Genomic DNA, 18,948 nt, shown 5'->3' with positions numbered 1-18,948 from the left:
TTTTCAGAAAATATGGGTGTCACCTCTCTTGCATTTCTGGTCCACAACACCCTCTTTTGATTGTCATTCCACTTGTTTTTGAGCAATAGACCCTGTGCTTCCATTGTGTTAAGGCTCCTCGTCAAGCATTCTACATAAAATATTCCTGTTGGAGCTGGATCTCGTTTTCCCTTTGTTTGTTCACCTTCTGAATATTTTGAACGGTCTTCACTACATTTGCTGCTCACAGTTTTGTTTAAGCATTCCTGTATTGTACTAGTGCATCCATTGGAAAAGGAGTGAGGAGACCTCAGTCTAGGTTGCTAATCTCTGGGTTTTAATTGCATTTTAATTTCCCCCATCCCAGCTATATTACACAGCCAGTCCCAGAGAGATGGCGGAATTGTCCTACATGTTCTCCTCTTCTCGTTGTTTCTCCTCAGGCCCTGTCCGTGTTTGCTCAGCTCCAACCGGTTAATGAGGATCAAAAGCAGCAGATTGACTCCTCCAAGTTGTTGCTGTTCCTGAATCTGTCCATCGTGTGTCTGAAGCTGAATGCTCCAAGCCGTGCACTAGTTTATGGGGAAAGGGCCCTACAGATCGATAGCAAGCATCCCAAAGCATTGTTCAGGTGTGGGCAGGTAAGTGGTTTACACTACGTGCAGCTTCCTGCTGAGAAAGCTCACACTTTACTTTTGTGAATTCAGTGCTGAAGGGGAAGAATTGTCATGCCTGATTGGCTTAGAGCTTTGGAAGCAATTTTAATGTTGAAATCTTGTAAATTAAGTGAACAACTAAATTATGTCTTCGATTGGATTGTAATTTCAGTTCCCTGTTCATGAATGTACCAATGGGCACAGACAAAGGACAGTTTTATTTCTCAGCCTGTTTTGAGTTAGTCTGGGCTTGTAGAATTGCATCCACTGCTGTACTTTAGGAGGCTATTCAGTCTATCAAGTTTGTGCCAGCTCTTTTTAGAGCAAGTAGGTTAGTGCCATTTTCATACACTTTCACCTTATCCCTGTAAATTATTCCATGTAAGTTATTCTCCCTTCTGCTCCATGCAACGTGCTCTTCAAAACTCTGACTCTGTTTCTACCTCCCAGACAGGCAATGAGCAAGATCTTCAGTCTATTTGTCAATAAACCACCTGCACATCCCGATCGTTCTGTACCCACGCCTGGAAACTTCACTCGTTGGTCCATGAAACATCTGCTAATTGGACATTTCTTCTCAACTTGCTCTACATAAGGTCACCATGATATTGCTTGGGTCTTGTTTGTTTCAAGGAGAGCATCTCCAATCGAACCTGTACCTGAAGTCACCCATCACACACAAAATATTGGAGGAACTCAGCAGGTCAGGCAGCTTCTCTGGAAATGAACCCGGAATGTCAACTGTTATTCATTTCCATAATGCTCCCTGACTTGCGGAATCCCTCCAGCATTTTGAAGTACAGAAGCCCAAAAGTACATACTCAGTGATTTCAGAACTGCTTCTTCCCCTCTGCCATCCAATTTCTAAATGGACATTGAATCCGTGAGCATGACCTCACTACTTTTTTACAAGGGATGATTGATAAGTTCATGGCCTAAGGAAGAAGGGATCAATTTTAGAAAACCTAGCACATTTATTTTTCCTACATTTACACCTTTAGTCCGTCGGTCTTGGAGCATACGGATCCCATCTTTGTAGAAGTCAGTGTCTTGGACCTCCAGAAAGTGGTCCACAGCAGGGGGTGATTGATAAGTTTGTGACCTAAAATAGAAGGTGACGAAGAGAAACTTCAAACTTTCTGCGTTTTCACTCAAAGAGTTGAACTGTACGTGCATGTAACGAAAGCTGTATAACTCATCTCCTTCTACCTTGGGCCACAAACTTATCAATCACACCTGCTGTGGACCACCTGAAGATCCAAGACGCTCTCGTTAGATGCACGTGCAGTTCAACTCTTTGAGTGATAATGCAGAAAGCTTGAAGTTAATACAGGTTTCCCCCGCTATCCGAAGGTAGAGCGTTCCTATGAAACGGTTCGTAAGCCGGAATGTCGTAAAGTGAATAAGCAATTACCATTAATTTATATGGGAAAAATTTTTGGGCGTTCCCAGACCCAAAAAAAACCTACAAAATCATGCCAAACAATACATAAAACCTAAAATAACAGTAACATATAGTAAAAGCAGGAATGATATGATAAATACACAGCCTATATAAAGTAGAAATACTTTTCTGCAGTACTGTCTAGCGCAGCGAAAATCTCGCGGAAGCGCTCTCGGCAGAAACATTCTTTCCAGTAACCTTTAAGCTATGAAGCTGCCAAATCATACCAAATAACACATAAAAATACACAGCCTATATAAAATAGGAATAATGTATGTACAGTGTAGTTTCACTTAACAGAATCGGGGAGACTCCAATAAATTGCAGTTTTGTCACAGTTAAACACTTGCTTATACGAATAACCAGCTGACACAATCAGCAATCACCTCTGATCTGGGCTGACATTTACGTGCTGGGCAGCACCTAATTAATTTACTTGATTATTTCGGCTTTTTTCTTAAAGATGTGCTGGGTGCATTCCGACTACCGCTGCACCACTGCATTCTGCGCGGCAGTGTATTGGTCCGCGGCCCGGAGGCTGGGGACCACTGCTTAAACTATAAAGCTGCCCTCGCCTCAGAAACCGATCGAACGACCCATGACTACCTTTAAGTTCCACTTTTGCAACACTTTCATCACCATGGTCCAGTGCTTTCTGTTTCAGCTTATTAAAAAGACTAATTTCTCCTTAAGTATAAGAAAACTTAATGGAACACCACACATCGTACACCCATCAATCCACTCAAGCAATAGACTTTCCATTTTATCCATTATTGGATGCCGACTAGGAGAGACCACTTTGCTACGAGCAGAAACAACAGTAACATCGGCAGCTTTCAAGATTCTTTCTCTCTGCGTATAAATAGTGTGAATGGTGGATGCAGGCAAGTTCAACGCCCGGACAATGTCCTTACTTCATCACCACGATTGAAACGCTCAATTATGTCTAGTTTTACGCTAAGTGTAACACCCTTACGAGCTCTTTTAAGCTTTTCCGATATCTTAGAACTCATCTTACTAACGGATGCACAAAATAAATCGAGATAATGCACGTGTTTAAGCAGTGCCAGCTAGAATGCGGTTCCAGGGGAGAAGCTTGGCTGCTCGGGGCGCGCGCTGCCTTTTTTCGTAACAGTGAAAGCACCTTCTGTTAGCGAAAACGGGTAACTAACTTAGGTCTTTCATAACAGCGAGGTTTTGTAAAGTGAAGGTTCGGAAAACGGGGGGGGCGGGGGGCACCTGTAACTCATCTCCTTCTACCTTAGGTCACGAACTTACCAATCACGCCTGCTGTGGACCACTTCTACAAAGAAGGGATCCGTATGCTCCACGACCGCTGGACTAAGTGTGTACATGTAGGAGGGGACTACGTTGAAAAAAAAATGTGCTAGGTTTCTAAAACTGACTCCTCCTACCTTAGGCCATGAACTTATCAATCACCCCTTGTAATTCTGCTTTTGTTTGCACGACTCATTTTAATTTAACTGTTCAGTAGACAGTGTTGACGCATGGCCAAGTGGTTAAGGCGTCAGTCTAGTGATCTGAAGATCACTAGTTCGAGCCTCAGCTGAGGCAGCGTGTTGTGTCCTTGAGCAAGGCACTTAACCACACATTGCTCTGTGACGACACTGGTGCCAAGCCGTATCAGCCCTAGTGCCCTTCCCTTGGACAACATCGGTGGCATGGAGAGGGGAGACTTGCAGCATGGGCAACTGCCGGTCTTCCATACAACCTTGCCCAGGCCTGCGCCCTGGAAACCTTCCAAGGTGCAAATCCATGGTCTCACGAGACTAACGGATGCCTATATAAAAAAAATAAAAATAAATAATTCAATAGGCATGTATATACTTTAATTCTTTTTTTCTCTATATTTATCTATCGTGTATTTCATTGAACTGCTGCCTTAAAGATAACAAATTTCACAACATATGCCTATGATATTTAACCTGATTCTGATTCCTAGCATGTGCAGACTTTCTCATGTTTATCATTCTAGTAACTTTTTTCTGCACTTTGTCCAGGACATACACATTTTCCTAAAAAATGCTTTACAGAATTGATAGTAATAGACTGAATGTACCCTAATTAATTGTAAAGATTTACCATAACCCGCAAAACACAGCGGGGGTTGTGGTAGAAGCTGGTGCTTTAGGGACGTTTAACAGACTCTTAGATATGCACATTGATGAAAGAAGAACAGAGGGTTGTGGGCTCTGTCGGAGGGAGGGGTTAGATTGATTGTAGAGTGGGTTAAAAGATCAGTACAGCATTGGTGACCAAAAGGCCGATACTATGTGTACTCTCCTATGTTCCATAACCTCTACGTCAGAGAGACCAAGCACAGACCAGGCAACCGATTCGCAGAATGCTTGCATTCTCTCTGCAATGATCATCTGAGCTCCCAGTCACACGTCGTTTCCATTCCCACACCAAGCTGCCCATCTCTCTCCTTGTCTCATCTCAGAGTGAGGTGTAACTCAGAGCAGAGAAATAAGACCCCATATTCTGCCTGGGTAGTCTACAACCCAATGGCATGAACGTTTGTGTTTTTCAACTTCAGGTAATCCTTGCCTCTGGTTTTCTCCATGATGACCCCACCTCCACTCACTCTCTGTCCTTCTGACCCCCTATTTTTGTCCCCTTTCCCATGCTTTCCATCCACCTACTAGCCTCACACTTCACCCACCGACTCTCTTCTCTCCACCCTCCCAAACACCCGACCCTGGCCTTCTGGTTCTGGTTCTTTTGACCTTTCACCTCTCCCCTAATGGTTCCCATTTATAACCTTCCTTATTTATCAGATTCCAACAATATTAGCACTTGCATATCATCCTCCAGCAGCTGTCTCTACCTTCACCCCGCCCGCCCCCCCACCTTTTGGCTCCATCTTTTTCTTTACCCCTCCCTGAATTTCCTGTATTCTCCACCAGCACCCTCTTTACCCACCATCACCTCTGGCCCTGGTCTCAGCACCTCACCATGCCCCCCTCCTCTGTTTATACTGGCCACCTCCCCTCCCCACTCTCAGTCCTGATGCAGTGATTTAACCTGAAACCAGCCACTCCTTTCCTCTCTCGATGCTGTTCAACCCATAGAGTTTCAAAAAGCCGGTTGTTTGTTGCTGCAGCTCATCACGATTCTGCTTGCTTTCCTTGGGCAGCATTTTTATCTAAGCCATCACTTGATACTTTGCTGGGTTCAGTTTTGTAACCACCCTTTTATGTGGGGTTTGGTCAAGCACCTTCTGGAATCCCACTGCATTCCTTTCAGTATTCTTGGCATGTCAAACACTGTTTGCTTTTAAGAAATTGATGCTGGCCCTCTTTCAAAATCCTCCAAATGCCTATTAGTGGTTTGAGAATTAAAAAGAAAATGCAGATGCTGGAATTCTGGAACAAAACAGGAAACACTGGATAAATTCAGCTGGCCAGGCAGCATCTGTGTAAAGAGAAACAGTCAATATTTTGCAACTGCAGCCCTTCATAGAAGCTATTAATGGTTTCTGTTGTTATTTCCAAATGTTTTCCCACCACCAAGATGAAGGCGACCAGCTAGTTTCCCAGAAAGTACTTGCATATTTTTTTGTGCTATGGTGTTGCATCACCACTTTCCAGTTCTCTGGGAGCTATGTTTCTTCTAAGAAAGTTATGAAGCTGTTTGAGTGTCCACCCACGCCTCCTATAGAAATCTAGGATATAATATATTTGAAACAGGTGGCGACTATGCTTAGTTAGCTGTTCTAACACCTCCTCATCACTTTTTCTTTATCTTTTCAGCTGAGGTTTCTGTGGTTAAAAACTGATTTTAAAAATAATTATCAATTAAGTGTACTAATCCAGCTGCTTTCTATGACAGTAATCTGCACTGCCCATCTTTTCTCTGCAGGCCAGTAAAAGACTCTTGGATTCCTTTCTTGTATCAACCAGCATGCCACCATTTTCCCTCTTCACCTGTCTTATTTTCCTTTTCATCTGTTCCTTAAGATTTCCATGTAAAGTCGAGTTCCTATTTTGCGTTATTTGGCAGATGCATATCATGCACCCCTTTTGTTTCATCGTCTCCTTTGTCTTCCAAGGAATTCTTGTCTTGGTTATTTTTCTGTTTTCCCCTTTGTGAGACTGTACAAAGCCAACATCTGAAATATAATCTTTTTAACTTGTTGTTCCAAAGTATTTTATCTACTAATCTTACCTTTGGTTTTGTTTTAGCCTGGTCAAATTCTCTCATCACATTGAAGTAAGCCCTGTGTAATGTGTAGTACATTGAAGTATGTATGTGCAGTGAAAATTACGACTGAGAGGGAAGTGAAGTATGTGCAGTGAATTGAATTGAATTTACTTTATTTCTTCATATACATGAGGAGTAAAAGTCTTTCTGTTATGTCTCCATCTAAATATTCTATGTGCAATCATAGTAATTTATAGTAATTTATAATAAATAGAGCAGTCCGTGTAATATAGAGTACAGTCAAATCAGCATGAGTTCATTAGTCTGATGGTTTTGTAGAAGAAGCTGTCCCGGAGCCTGTTGGTCCTGGCTTTTATGCTGCAGTACCGTTTCCCGGATGGTAGTAGCTGAAATAGATTGTGTTTGGGGTGACTTGGGTCCCCAATGATCTTACGGGCCCTTTTCACACACCTGTCCTTGTAAATGTCCTGAGTCATGGGATGTGCACAACTACAGATGCACTGGGCTGTCCGCACCACTCTCTGCAGAGTCCTGTGATTAAGGGAGGTACAGTTCCCATACCAGGCAGTGATGCAGCCAATCAGGATGCTCTTAGTTGTGCCCCTATAGAAAGTTCTTAGAATTTGGGGGGGGCCATACCAAACTTCCTCAACTGTCTGCGGTGAAAGAGGTTCTGTTGTGCCTTTTTCACCACACAGCTGGTGTGTACAGACCACGTGAGGTCCTTGGTGATGTGGATGCCAAGGAACTTAAAGCTGTTTACCCTCTCAACCCCAGATCCATTGATGTCAATAGGGGTTAGCCCGTCTCCATTCCTCCTGTAATCCACACCAGCTCCTTTGTTTTTGTGACATTGAGGGAGAGGTTGTTTTCTTGACACCACTGTGTCAGAGAGATGACTTCTTCCCTGTAGGCCACCTCATTATTGTTTGAGATAAGGCCAATCAATGTAGTGTCATTGGCAAATTTAATTAGCAGATTACAGCTGTGGGTGGTGATAACAGTCATGGATATACAGGGAGTAGAGGAGGGGACTCAGTACACAGCCCTGAGGGTCTCCTGTATTGAGAGTCAGAGGATTGGAGGTGAGGGAGCCCACTCTTACCAACTGCTGGTGATCCAACAGAAAGTCTAGGATCCAGCTGCACAAGGCAGGGTCAAGGCTGAGGGCTCTGAGCTTCTTGTCAAGCCTGGATGGAACTATGGCGTTGAATGCTGAACTGTAGTCCAAGAACAGCATTAGCATCCTTCTTCTCCAGATGTGTAAGGACGGTATGTAGAGCAGTGGCTATTGTGTCATCTGTTGATCGGTTGTGTCGGTAGGCGAATTGTAGGGGTCCAGTTTGGGTGGTAGCATGCTACAGATGTAATCCTTGACCAGCCTCTCCAAGCATTTACTTATTATTGAGGTGAGTGCGACAGGACGCCAGTCGTTCAGGCATGTTACCATGGTCTTTTTTGGTAAAGGGACAATGTTGGATGTCTTGAAGCAGGAGGGCACTCTACACTGAGAGGAGAAGAGATTAAAAATGTCTGTAAACACACCTGCCAGTTGTGCTGCGCACATCCTGAGTACTCGCCCTGGGATTACGACTGAGAAGGTGCTCAGGAAGCCTAACAGTCTGAGAGTGAATAAATCTCCTGGACCTGATGGAGTGCATCCTCGGGTTCCGAAGAAAGTTGCTGGAGAAATTGCGGAGGCAATAACAATGATCTTTCAAGAATCGATAGATTCTGACATTGTAGATGTCTGGAAAATTGCAAATGTTACTCTGCTATTTACAAAGGGTGGGAGGCAGCAGAAGGGAAACTATAGACCTGTTAGCCTGACATCAGTGATTGGGAAGTTGTTGGAATTGATTGTTAGGGATGAGGTTACGGAGTACCTGGAGGCTGGTGACAAGATAAGCCAAAGCCAGCACGCTTTCCTGAAAGGAAAATCCTGCCTGACTAACCTACTGAAGTTTTTAGAGGAAATTACAAGCAGGGTAGACAAAGGAGATGTAGTAGATGTGGTGTACTTGGATTTTTAGAAGGCCTTTGACAAGGTGTCGCACATGAGGCTGTTTAGCAAGGTAAGAGCCCTGGAATTACAGAGGAGTTCCTAGCATGGGTGCAGCATTTTCTGGTCGGCAGAAAACAGAGAGTAGGAATAAATGGCTGGCTGGCTGGCTGCCGGTTACCAGTGGAGTTCCACAGGGGTCGGTGTTGAGACCACTGCTTTTTACGATGTACGTCAATGATTTGGACTGTGGGATTAATGGATTTGTAGCTAAGTTTTCCAATGATGCAAAGATAGGTGGAGGAGTGGGAAATGTTGAGGAAACAGAGAGCTTGCAGAGAGACTTAGACAGATTTGGGGAACGGGCAAAGAAGTGGCAAATGAAATACATTGTTGGAAAGTGTATGGTCATGCACTTTGGTGGAAGAAATAAACGGGCAAGCTGTTATTTAGATGGGGACAGAATTCAAAATGCAGAGATGCGAAGGGACTTGGGAGTCCTTGTGCAGGATCCCCAAAAGGTTAACCTCCAGGATGAGTCTGTGGTGAAGAAGGCGAATGCAATGTTGGCATTCATTTCTAGAGGTATAGAATATAAGAGCAGGGATGTGATGTTGAGGCACTATAAGGCACTCGTGAGATCACACTTGGAGTGTTGTGTGCAGTTTTGGGCTCCTTATTTTAGGAAGGATATACTGACATTGGAGAGGGTTGAGAGAAGGTTCATGAGAATGATTCCAAGAATGAAAGAGTTACTATATGAGGAATGTCTGGCAGCTCTTGGGCTGTATTCCCTGGAGTTCAGGAGAATGAGGGGGGATCTCATAGGAACATTCCGAATGTTAAAAGACCTGAACAGATTAGTTATGGCAAAGTTATTTCCCATAATAGGGTAGTCTGGGACAAGAGGGCATGATTTCAGGATTGAAGGACGTCCATTTAGAACAGAAATGCAGAGAAGTTACTTTAGTCAGAGGGTGGTAAATCTGTGGAATTTGTTGCCAGGAGTGCCTGTGGAGGCCAAGTCATTGGGTGCATTTAAGGCAGAGATAGAAAGGTTCTTGATTAGACAGGGCATCAAAGGGCAAGGGGAGAAGGCAGGGGAGTGGGGATGACTGGAAAAATTACATTAGCCCATGTTTGAATGGCAGAGCAGACTTGATGGACTGAATGGCCTACTTCTGCTCCTTTATTTTATGATCTTATGGACAAAATGTGAAATGGATAGACTATAATGTTGCTTAAAATAGATCAGTACTGGTGAAACACTGGGCAATTTTCTCTCTTGAAGTACTATTACTCACAGTGACGTCTTAACAACGTGCTGAGACTCGGATGGTGGACAATGGTGCAGCCAGTAAAGCTGCTGTCTCACAGCACCAGAGTCCTGCAGTTGTTCCTGCTTTTGGGTTCGGTGTGTGTGGACTTTGTCTGTTCTCTCAGTGACTGAAGTTCCCCCCACATATTAAAGGTTGTGTCTGTGTTGTGCATCTGAGTGTGTTCTGTGTATCAAGCTCTCTTCTCGCTGCTGCCATCATTTAGAAGGTACAAGAGCCCCAGGACTCTCACCACCAGGTTCGAGAACAGTTATTACCCCTTAACCATCAGGCTCTTGAACAAAGGGGGACTACTTCACTCAACTTCACTTGCCCCATCATTGAAATGTTCCTATGACCAATGATCTCACTTTAAGGACTCTTCATCTCAGTATCTCATGTTCGTATTATTTATTGCTATTTATTTATATTTGCATTTGCACAGTTTGTTGACTTCTGCACTCTGGTTGAATACCCTGGCTGGACAGTCTTCCTCTGATCCTGATATAGTTACTATTCTATAGAGTTATTGAGTATGCCCACAAGAAGATGAATCTCAGGGTTGTACATGGTGATATATATATATACTTTGATAATAACATTTACTATGAGCTTTGAACTTGGATGGATTGGCGACTGGAATTTCCCAAGCATGTAGGTGAGCAGTGGAATCTGGGTTAGTCGATGAGAGAATAAAATAATGGGGTTCCTGTAAGACGAGCATAAATGGATGTTTGATGGCGATGAGCACTTACTAGCAAAGGGTTGTACATCACTATGACTGTGGTTCTCGATAAGGCATGAAGGAAAAGGGAATAGTTCCTTGCCCCGTTTTGTGGCACACGTTTAAATTCTCAAGTCAGGCTTAAAGCCACAATCCTTCTGCAGAAGTGAGATCAATATCACTTAGGGCAAGAACAAACTCTAACTGAAGATTCTCATCATCTCAATGAGCACTCAAAATGATTAAACTTGGTTTGGATTTCACAAGGGACTCATCCCTAGTTACTACTGAGCTAAACCGATTTCACAACCTATTGACTCACTTATACAACTAGTGTCTCGATAATTATTGTTGATTTATTCATTTCTTTTATATTTGCACAGTTTGTTGTCTTTTGCACATTGGTTGTTTGTCTGTTTTTGTCGTGTGCTTTTTCATTGATTCTCCTGTGTTTCTTTGTCTTTACCATGAATGCCCACATGAAACTGGATCTCAGGGTTATGTATGGTGACTTATGTGTACTTTGATATACATTTACTTTGAACTTTGAACTACTCAAACTGTATTCTGTAAACCTTGTGGAAAAATGTCTGTGCAGGGCGGCAGAATGTGTGGCTGCTGACATCGCCTGAGCCTGAAACATTAAAGCTGTTTGTCTTCTCACAAATCCAGTCTGACCGGCTGAGCATTTCCAACATTTTCTTTCACCTCATATTTCTTGCATCTGTGGTTGTTTGATTTTCATTTGGCCTCTGTTTACATCACACCCTCAGCTGGACTGAGTTTAGACCACATACATCAAATCCCTTATGGACAAGTGTGACCCCACAAAATCAGTTAGAGTTTTCCCCACTCAGAAGCCCTAGATGGACCAAGAGATCGACAACCTGCTGAGGATCAGATCAGTGACATTCGTGCCTGGCGACCAGGTAGAATACAAGAAGTCCAGATGTGACCTCCAGAAAGCCATCTCGTGTGCGAAGTGACAATTCCAGACCAAACCTGAATCACAGAAAGATGCTCAGCAGTTGTGGCAGGGCTCGAATACTATCACCTCCTACAAAGTGAAACCAGGCGACGTACATGACAACACAGTTTTGCTCCCGGATGAGCTCAATGCCTTCTGTGCTTGCTTTGACTGACAGAACATCTGTTGCCTTCTTCAAGCAGTCTTCGATAATACTGTCGCCTAAGAAGAATGTGGTAACCTGCCTCAATGACTATTGTCCATTAGCACTTACAGTACGTCCACTGTGAAAAAGTTGGTGGTGAAACGCATCAACTCCTGCCTGAGCAGTGACTTGGATCCACTCCAGTTTGTCTCCTGTCACAACAGGTCAACAGCAGATGCCATTACATTGGCTCTTCACTCAATCCTGAAACATCTGGTCAGTGAAGATGCATACATCAGGATGCTCCTGAATGACAAATGCTCTGCATTCAACACTACTGCCCCACAAAAACTAATCAATAAGCTTCAAGACCTTGGCCTCAAAACCTCCTTTGTGCAGCTGGATCCTCAATTTCCTCGCTTGCAGATCCCAGTCAGTTCGGTTTGGCAACATCTCCATAATCACCATCTGCGCAGCTGCCCCACAAGACTATGTGCTTACCCCCTGCTCTACTCACTTTACACTTATGACTGTGAAGCTAAGCACAGCTCCAGTGCCATATTCAATTGTGCTGATGACATCATTGTCACAGGCTGAATCAAAGATGGTGATGAATCAGCATGCAGGAGGGAGATTGAAAATCTGGCGGAGTGATGCCATAACAACAACCTCTCACTCAATGTCAGCAAGACCAGGAGCTGATTATTGACTTCAGGTGAAGGAAACTGGAGGCCCATGAGCCAGTCCTCATCAGGGGGATCAGGGATGGAGAGATTCAACGGCTTCAAGTTCCTTGATGCTGGATGTGTCCTGGGTCCAGCACACAGTGCCTTTACTTTCTTAGAAGTTCACTAAGATTCAGCACATCATCTGAACTTTGAGAAACTGCTATAGATGCATGGTGGAGAGTATACTTCACCATGGCCTGTTATGGACCTTGAATGGAAAAGCTTACAAAAAGTAGTGGATACAACTTAGTCCATCACGGGTAGAGCCCTCCCCGCCACTGAAATATCTACAAGAACGCTGTTGCAGGAAAGCAGCATCCATCATCAAGGACCTCCACCACCCAGGCCATGCTCTCCTCTCACTGCTGCCATCTGGAAGTAGGTGCAGGAGTCTCAGGTCCCAGACCACCAGGTTCAGGAACAGATTGACTCCTGAACCATCAAGCTCTTGAACCCAAGAGTACAACTTCACTCACACCAACACTGAATTGATTCTGCAACCTTTGGACTCACTTTCAATACTCTGCAACTCCTCTTCTCAATAGTTATTATCTATTTATTAGTTTGCTTGCTTTTTGCATTTGCACACTTCTTTGTATTTTACACATCGGTTATTTGTCCATCTTTGTTGTGTGCAGTTCTTCATTGACCCTACTTGTGTTTCTTTGTACTTACTGTGAACACCCGCAAGAAAATAAATCTCAGAGTAGTAAATGGTTACTTATACTGTATGTACTTTGATACAAAATTGACTTTGAACTTTGAATGCACTGGGCATTGCCTTACTAAATCTGAGCTTCAGTCAGCTCTGTACATGGTACTCTTTTGATGCCAGTACAGGGTTAGTTCAATAGAAAGCTGAGCCAAAGTGCTGCTTTGCATGTTGTATGTCTCTGACTCCATGACCATGAAAACTAAAGCTTCTATATTATAAACAATTAATCCTTTCAGTGCCTTGGGAGTGAATGATTGCCAAAGGCTTCCTACACCCACTGTAACACTCCTGCATGGTGTGTTATCTCTTCAGTACCCTGTTTATATCCTTCTCTACGACTGCAATCCCCTTCTGCACTGCTCCTCCACATACCTCTCTTCTGAGATATGTTTAGATACGTTATTGCTAGGGTGCGATTTGTGGTGGGTCAGAGGCTCCCAGAATGGAATCAAAGTAGTCAGGCTGAATTTGTGTTTTGTGATGATACCTGGGTTATGTCCGAAGCAAAATAGCTGGAGTTGCTTTGCACTTTCGTGCAAGGGTATTTATTCAGTGTGTCAAAAATCAAACTGACAAAGCTTCGGGAAAATGGTGAGAAGAAAACTTCCAATATTTACAAAGAGCTATCTGCTAGACAACACTATAAAGAGTGCCACACTATTTTGCCCAGTGTGAACTCCTGGCACAAACAAGAGAAAATCTGCAGATGCTGGAAATCCAAACAGCACACACAAAATGCTGGAGGAACTCGTCAGGCCAGGCAGCATCTATGGAAATGAGTAAACACTGACTGTTCAGTCTTTTCCATAGATGCTGCCTGCACTGCTGAGTTCCTCCATCATTTTGTGTGTGCAGCTCAGTCTCTCTCCGTCCTACTGAGAGTGTTCCGCCTTGTTATTCTAGGCACCAGGACACATCATCTTTAATCACCAACAAAGTTAACCTAAGACTGCACAGGAATCAGAATATGATGTCCCCCACAATGTAGTTACAATCTACGGTGCATCTACGGTAAAATAGGCTGAAGTATCTACCTTAAATACAGTATACAAAGAATATGTACACATTTACACCACCCCATTACTAAAACAATGAAATATTCCAAAGTGTTTGGTGAGAAAGCACCACAAAGGCAACCCATTATAAGAATAAACGGGGGAAGATATTGAAGTGAGCACACTCAGCACAAAGACAGCAGAATGACAAGGGTGTGTGTTTGTGTGTGTGTGAGTGTGTGTGCGTGTGTACATTTGAGAGTGTGTGTGTGTCTGTACACAAAATTGAGGCAGGTAGAGCGATGACATTTAAAAGACATTTTAATGAATACTTGCATAAAGGTTTAGAGCAGGGGTTCCCAACCTTTTTTATATTATGGACCAATGCCATTAAGCAAGGGATCATGGATCCCGGGCTGGGATCCCATTTAGAGGAACATGGGCCAAATGCAGGCAACTGGAGCTGGCTGAGGAAGACACTGTGGTCAGCATGGACAAGTTGAGCTAAAAGGCCCATTTCACACTGTATTACTCTGACTGCAGTTGTATGTAACCCTTCTCGTGTCTAACCAAACTGCTTTTGTCCTGTGCAAGGCCTGCCTGCTAACGTTGGAGTACGACAGAGCCAGAGATTTCCTGATTAAAGCACAGAAACTGGAGCCATTCAACCCTGACATCAACAGTGCCCTGGTGAAACTGAATAGGTGAGAGTCTGTCCCAGAAAATTCTGATCTGCAGGCCATTGTATGGGGAAGTAATTTGAACATTTGAAATAAGACTGGCACCATTTTCAGACTTGGTATGGGAGCTTTGCCCATAGTGGGAAGTAATTCAGAGAACTGAGCACATGATTTTCCAGTTGGGTCGGAATCATACGCCAAGAAACGACCTCTGTGCTGCTTGTATTCATAAAAGAGAATTCACATTTTTTACTTTTTGGTATGGCTATTTTAGATATATTATCGGGGTAGTAATGTTATCGAGGCGAGAAGACTGCAACTAGTGGGGCACTGTCTACGCCACCCCAAGCTACCTGCCAGCCTAGTCATCATATGGGAGCCCAAGCACGGGAGGATGAACCCTGGGCGCCCTCCCAAGACTATGGTCCACACGCTCCTAGAAGACAGCGGCGCGGCTAATGTAGATGAACTGAACACACTGATGAGGGAGAGGGAGAAGTGGAGAGTCTGTCACCGTGCCCGACGCCAGCCCCCTAGGCCTGAGTCGATATAGCAGTAGTAGTAGTAATTTTATCTTGCTTGGATTGAGCCTTGACTCTATGAAATGTAGATATGTGGGATTTGGTATTTTTCATGGTAAATTCATAGACTGTTCAATGTTAAAAGATTTTCTGTAAACCACATCAGGAAATTTACTGGCAAACACGGGCACATTTTATGAAGTCTTTCAGTATTTTCTGCATCTCTTTGCTTTTCATGGTGAAGTCCAGGAGGAGCCAGCATTTGGTAAACTAGCTGACTGTTAACACTGCACACATCTCAGCAATGCTGCTGTTAACCTGGAGTAATGTACCACAATAAAGCAACACCAACTCCAATGGGTAGGTCATGGCATCCTGATGCGTAACTCGTGTCTCCCCAAACAGATCCTTTACCCCCAGCCAAAGAAAGGTCAGCAAGCCCCTGGTGGGCAAAGAAAGCACTTCAAAGATAACATCAAAATCAACCTGAAGAAATTACATCTAAAAACTGGGAAGCGATTGCACTCAGTAGATCCACCCGGAGGAAATCTCTTCAAGAGGGAGCTGCGCTATTAGAGACCGACCGCTGCTGCGCCACAGAGAATACACGACAGCCGTGGAAGGAGAGACTGAACAGCCACTAACCACAGCCACCACGTACTCGTGTCCACACTGCACCAGAATGTGAGGATCCTGGATCGGCCTCTACTGCCACTTGAGAACCCACTAATAGACAACGGCTTAGCAGAACATCATACTCAACTTGAGTGATTGCACTAGTGATGCATGGGTAATGCATCCTCATTCCTGAGTGGCTGCCTAACAAATGTGCCTTTTATCATTTTTAATATACTGATCATACACTAGGTGGAGCTGGTGAGCTTCACCATGAGGAACAGAGGACAAGTGTAGATGTTTAATAGTGAGCCACTGTATCCCTATTGTAATGCTGCTGTCTTAGAAGCTTGTGCAGGAAACTTAAATTATCAATCATTACATTACCATCCCTGTGACTTGGCTTGATTTGGTCTAGATCTAATTTTATGATTTTAAAACAAACTGTTATAAATATTTTATTGCCCTAATCTGGGAGTAGAGTGGCTGGGAAACGTTCTGTGTCACTGTCACCCACTCGCGTTGCTTCAGAAACTGGTCAGGATGGTACAGGTCTTGTATTTTTATAGATAACTGAAAATTAGCCATGAATTGAAGAGGTGGTGACCAATAGAAAGTAGAATTATCCACGATAAATACTTAAAAGCACCCAGCTTCCAGCTGCAGAATTTCTCCATTTTAATCGTTTTTCTTTTCACGCAGCTGTTATCGAGAGTGGAACTTGAAGGAGAAGGAAATCTGTGGCAGGATGTTTGCTGCCTAGGAGCTTCTGATAGTGAGAGACAAAGGTGAGTAATTAGTGACTACTTCCTATTTAAGCAGAGTCTGTGCTCTTAGTCACGGTCAGTGATGGCTGACTTCCACGGCAGTTCTGAGGTGGTTGGGGTCAGTGTGAGTTTCACAGACTCTGCCCTGGAGACAGGAGATACTTGAAGGATGACTGAGTGGGCAGTGTGTATATGCCTCCTGCTCTTTTACTAGGCTTCTGCATGCCTCCACCAAAGAGACCTGAGGTTTTCAGTGCTTTCCCGGACACTTAGCATAGCAGTCAGTGTAATCACTTTTCAGTGCCAACGATCACCAGTTAGGATCAATTCCCATGGCCATCTATAAGGAGTTTGTATGTTCTCCACATGACTGTGTAGGTTTCCTCCAAGCGCTCCAATTTTCTCCCACATTCCAAGGACGTGTGGGCGAGGTTAGTGAGTTGCGGGCATGCTCTGTTGGTGCTAGACCCATGGTAACACTTGCAGGCTGCCTCCAGCACACTCCTCAGCCTGTATTGGTCATTAATGCAAAATAACACATTTCACTGCATGTTCTGATGTACATGTGACAAATAAAGCTAGTCCTTACTCTTCATTAGCCAGGGGTCAGAGATTCTTCCGAGTCCAAGGAGTCAGATTCTTGTACAGGGAGATTTGAGGAGCATCCTCTGCAGCACACACAACACAAAATGCTGGAGGAACTCTGCAGGTCAGGCAGCATCTGTGGAGATGACTAAACAGTCGGCATTTCGAGCTGAGACCCTTCGTCGGTACAGTAAAGGAAGGAGGAAAGAAGCCAGAATAAGAAGGTGAGGGAAGGGGAAGGAGTACAAGCTAGAAGGTGATAGGTGAAGCCCAGTGGGTGGGGGGGGGGCGCGGGAATGAAGTAACGAGCTGGGAAGTGAAGAGAGGAAAAGGTAAAAGGCTGGAGAAGAAGGAATCTGATAGGAGAGCTCAAATAGCGTTCCTTGTCTGGGAATGTAGTGTTGGACAGGCATCCTCCCCACTGGCTGTGTAGTTAGAGCCTCTGCTGAGGACATCAGCTTGGGCAAAGATGCTGGAATTGCTTCATTCATCCTGCCTGTAGATTCGGGGGATTTTGCAGGGTACCTTTCCAGTGTTTTACGTAGGCAGTCCATATCCCTGGTGCGTACACGAGAGGGAAGATGGCTGCTGACTTGCAGACTGAGTGCAGTGGTATATTTGAGATGTTGATTTTCAGGTGGGTAAAGACTACTGAAGCACTGGCTATATCATGAATTTCATCAGTGTCTGACTTCACTAAGTGGTAGGCTCCCAAAACGTAAGAAGCAGGTTACATTTTTTTTGTAACATTATTGTGAAGGACGTGGTGTTGTGCTGCAGATTAGGCTGGTTGAGAATCTTGATTTTTGAAGGCACTGAAATTCCTTTCTCTCAAGTGCTTCAGGGAATGAGTCATTAACTCAGCCTCTGAGTGCGCAAACACTCAAATCTCAGCTGTGAATTACAGCTGATTCATTTTGCAATGAGTTTAGTTTTGGAGCAGAGGGCAGAGGTTGAACAGTTTCCCATTCTCCTGTAGATTAGCGCCATTCCAGAGGGGGTTGCATGGGCCCAGTCCGGTATACCCAGCTTTGTTGGTGTAACTGTAAAATTGGCCACATACTTGTAGAGTTGATGTTGGGTGGCTCTTCTGCTGCTTCCGCAGTATGTACTGAGTCTGTGAACACAACATTTCTTTAGCGGAAACTGCACACGCTTCACTATGCTCCTGACATTAATGTACCAACAGACAATTCTATCTCAAACCCAGGACCAAACTGTTACCAAATACATTTCTAAGGTGTTTATTGTTGCATCGGCAGTTAACTGTTATATCTGCTGAGCTACATTCTTGTTGCCCTTTGAACAGAATGTTCTTTTTTTTGCCACTTTACCCTCTTCCCACTCCTCAGACCAGCCGGACTATCTAGTAAAGACAATATTGCTCAAACAGGAGAAATTCTGCAGCTGCTGGAGATCCGAGCAGCACACAAAATGCTGCAGGAACTCAGCAGGTCAGGCAGCATCTGTGGAAAAGTCAGCGTTTGGGGCCGAGACCCTTCATCAGTCCAGACGAAGGGTCTCAGCCTGAGAGGACTGTTTTGCTGCTTGATGTATTGATCCAGTCTTGGTTCATGGCAATCGTATAAAAATTAGGAACGTCCTATTCCTGTGGTCATTAAGTATTTGCTTCAGTTAGTTTTTCAGTCTATTCACGAAACTCTTTGAAGGAGAGCATCAGTTTTTTACTGTCCCCTCTTGAGGCTAATTTGGCTTTAATCTGTCTTGTATTCGCAGCAGGCGACCCTGAACTGGATCCCATTGAACTTCAGTAGCCACTTATCGCCTGTCCTGCAGCCCAAGGCACACATTTCCATTTACACCATGTTCCACTTCCTGTTCCAAGTCCCTTTCATTCCAGTAGTTTAATCTGCCAATAATTCTGCAAGCCCTAACTCATCAGAAACCATCCCATGCATGA

General features: G+C 44.1%; 1 protein-coding gene across 3 annotated transcripts in view; it reads left to right on the top strand.

The window, feature by feature from the left end:
* The window catches only part of fkbp6 (FKBP prolyl isomerase 6), a 79,341-nt gene that overhangs the window by 43,358 nt on the left and 17,035 nt on the right, over positions 1 to 18,948 (top strand). For all 3 annotated transcript variants that reach the window (XM_072243056.1, XM_072243054.1, XM_072243055.1), the window contains exons 7-9: positions 423 to 620; positions 14,454 to 14,563; positions 16,378 to 16,463. In XM_072243056.1, the coding sequence (XP_072099157.1) occupies positions 423 to 620; positions 14,454 to 14,563; positions 16,378 to 16,438 (369 nt within the window). In that variant the 3' untranslated portion in view covers positions 16,439 to 16,463. The remainder of the gene's footprint in view (positions 1 to 422; positions 621 to 14,453; positions 14,564 to 16,377; positions 16,464 to 18,948) is intronic.

The sequence above is a fragment of the Mobula birostris genome, chromosome 25 (genome assembly GCF_030028105.1).
Source record: "Mobula birostris isolate sMobBir1 chromosome 25, sMobBir1.hap1, whole genome shotgun sequence".
Classification (NCBI taxonomy): Eukaryota; Metazoa; Chordata; class Chondrichthyes; order Myliobatiformes; family Myliobatidae; genus Mobula; species Mobula birostris.
This window is presented reverse-complemented; position numbering and strand designations above follow the sequence as displayed.